At 51.9% G+C, this 1,553-nt stretch overlaps 1 protein-coding gene across 1 annotated transcript; it reads left to right on the top strand.

Moving 5' to 3' along the window:
• Nucleotides 1–269: 269 nt before the first annotated feature.
• MSGN1 (mesogenin 1) lies at nucleotides 270–912 on the top strand. The gene has a single exon (XM_061431344.1). It carries the CDS (start codon nucleotides 270–272, stop codon nucleotides 849–851), a length of 582 nt encoding a protein of 193 aa, XP_061287328.1. The 3' UTR covers nucleotides 852–912.
• The last annotated feature ends 641 nt before the right edge of the window (nucleotides 913–1,553 follow it).

Here is a 1,553-nt window from a genome sequence, read left to right as displayed (position 1 = left end):
AATTCCTTTTTTCTTCTCTCAGAGGCCTTTCTGTTTAAAGACATTTTAGCTGGAAGATGCTAATTATCAATGAGGAGAAAGTGACACCTGAAGAGTTCATTCTCCATCTTGGTCCTTGGTTTCTCCTTTGAACTCCCTCTACCCGACCCTCTTTCCCACTTCATCACTTCTCCCCGGCCATCATAAAAGAGAGCCCTGCCCTGGCCAGGCGGCACAACTTGCCTTCTCACTTGCCAGGGCCTCATCCTCTCTGCAGCTGTGTTGCAGGCATGGACAACCTGCGAGAGACCTTCCTCAGCCTGGAAGACGGCTTGGGCTCCTCCGACAGCCCTGGCCTACTGTCCTCCTGGGACTGGAAAGACAGGGCGGGGTCCTTTGAGCTGACTCAGGCCTCTCCCTCCCAGAGCCTCTCCCCGGCTCCATCCCTGGAGTCCTATTCTTCCTCTCCCTGTCAGGCTGTGGCCGGGCTCGCCAGTGGGCATGGAGGTGCCAACGGTCGGGGCGGCGATGACTGCAGCGGCCTTGGGACCAGCGGCCTGATAGAGGTGGATTACGACATGCTGGCTTTCCCGCCTGCCTACCTGCAGGGCTCGAGTGGCACCAAGGCCCAGAAGGGCACCAAGGTCAGGATGTCCATCCAGCGGAGACGGAAGGCCAGCGAGAGGGAGAAGCTTCGGATGAGGACCTTGGCTGATGCCCTGCACACCCTCAGGAATTATCTGCCCCCTGTCTACAGTCAGAGGGGCCAGCCGCTCACCAAGATCCAGACGCTGAAGTACACCATCAAGTATATCGGAGAGCTCACGGACCTTCTCAACAGCGGCCGAGAGCCCCGGCCCCAAAGTGCTTGAGCTCAGCCTGGGGACTCGGGAGACTCACCACCTAGCCCCCCGGGCAGGGGGCAGAGGAGCTTTAAACACCTGGACCAGCTCTTGGAACAACAGCACCTGATTATTTTCATAGAGTGAGCGTGACCTTGTTGTCTGGAAAAGTCTAAGGGAATTCCCATTGGACTTTTCAGAAACATCCAGAACACTTAACTGCCAGACAAGCAGGTACTTTTGGCTTCCGGTTTTGCCACCATTTCTGAAGAGACTTGCCCTTTGCAAAGACACAGATGGCTTTGCCCTTTTCTGTCTGTTCCAGGTATTTTAAAGGGTCAGTGATTTCAAATGCATTGTTGTTTTTTTTTTTTTCAAGCATGTAAAATTGTTACCGTTAATCTTCTCCCTCTCCTGGCATTTTGGTGTGGGGAGCTTTCTTCCTGTTGCTAGCTAAACCTGCATTTTGTACTGGATCCCAGGTGACACCTGGATTCTTATTTAGAAAGATGAGCATCAAGTAAAGGGCTATAGTGCTCCTGTCTCATTTTGTTTGTGTGCTTGTGTGTGTGTGTGTGTGTGTGTGTGTGTGTGTGACTAAAATCGGGCTTTGCTTTTGCAGGGAACAAAACCACTTAAATGCAGAAGAAATAAGTGTCATGGTAAATAGAAATTCACAAGCAGACAGGTTATATTAAGACAGAGTGGAGTGTTTAAAGGCTGGCTCCTTTC

Source organism: Bos javanicus, chromosome 11 (genome assembly GCF_032452875.1).
Source record: "Bos javanicus breed banteng chromosome 11, ARS-OSU_banteng_1.0, whole genome shotgun sequence".
In the NCBI taxonomy this organism is placed as follows: Eukaryota; Metazoa; Chordata; class Mammalia; order Artiodactyla; family Bovidae; genus Bos; species Bos javanicus.
This window is presented reverse-complemented; position numbering and strand designations above follow the sequence as displayed.

Bases quoted from the DNA above. Each gene is read 5' to 3' on its own strand.
- MSGN1 (XM_061431344.1), top strand. From the start codon at position 270: ATGGACAACCTGCGAGAGACCTTCCTCAGCCTGGAAGACGGCTTGGGC.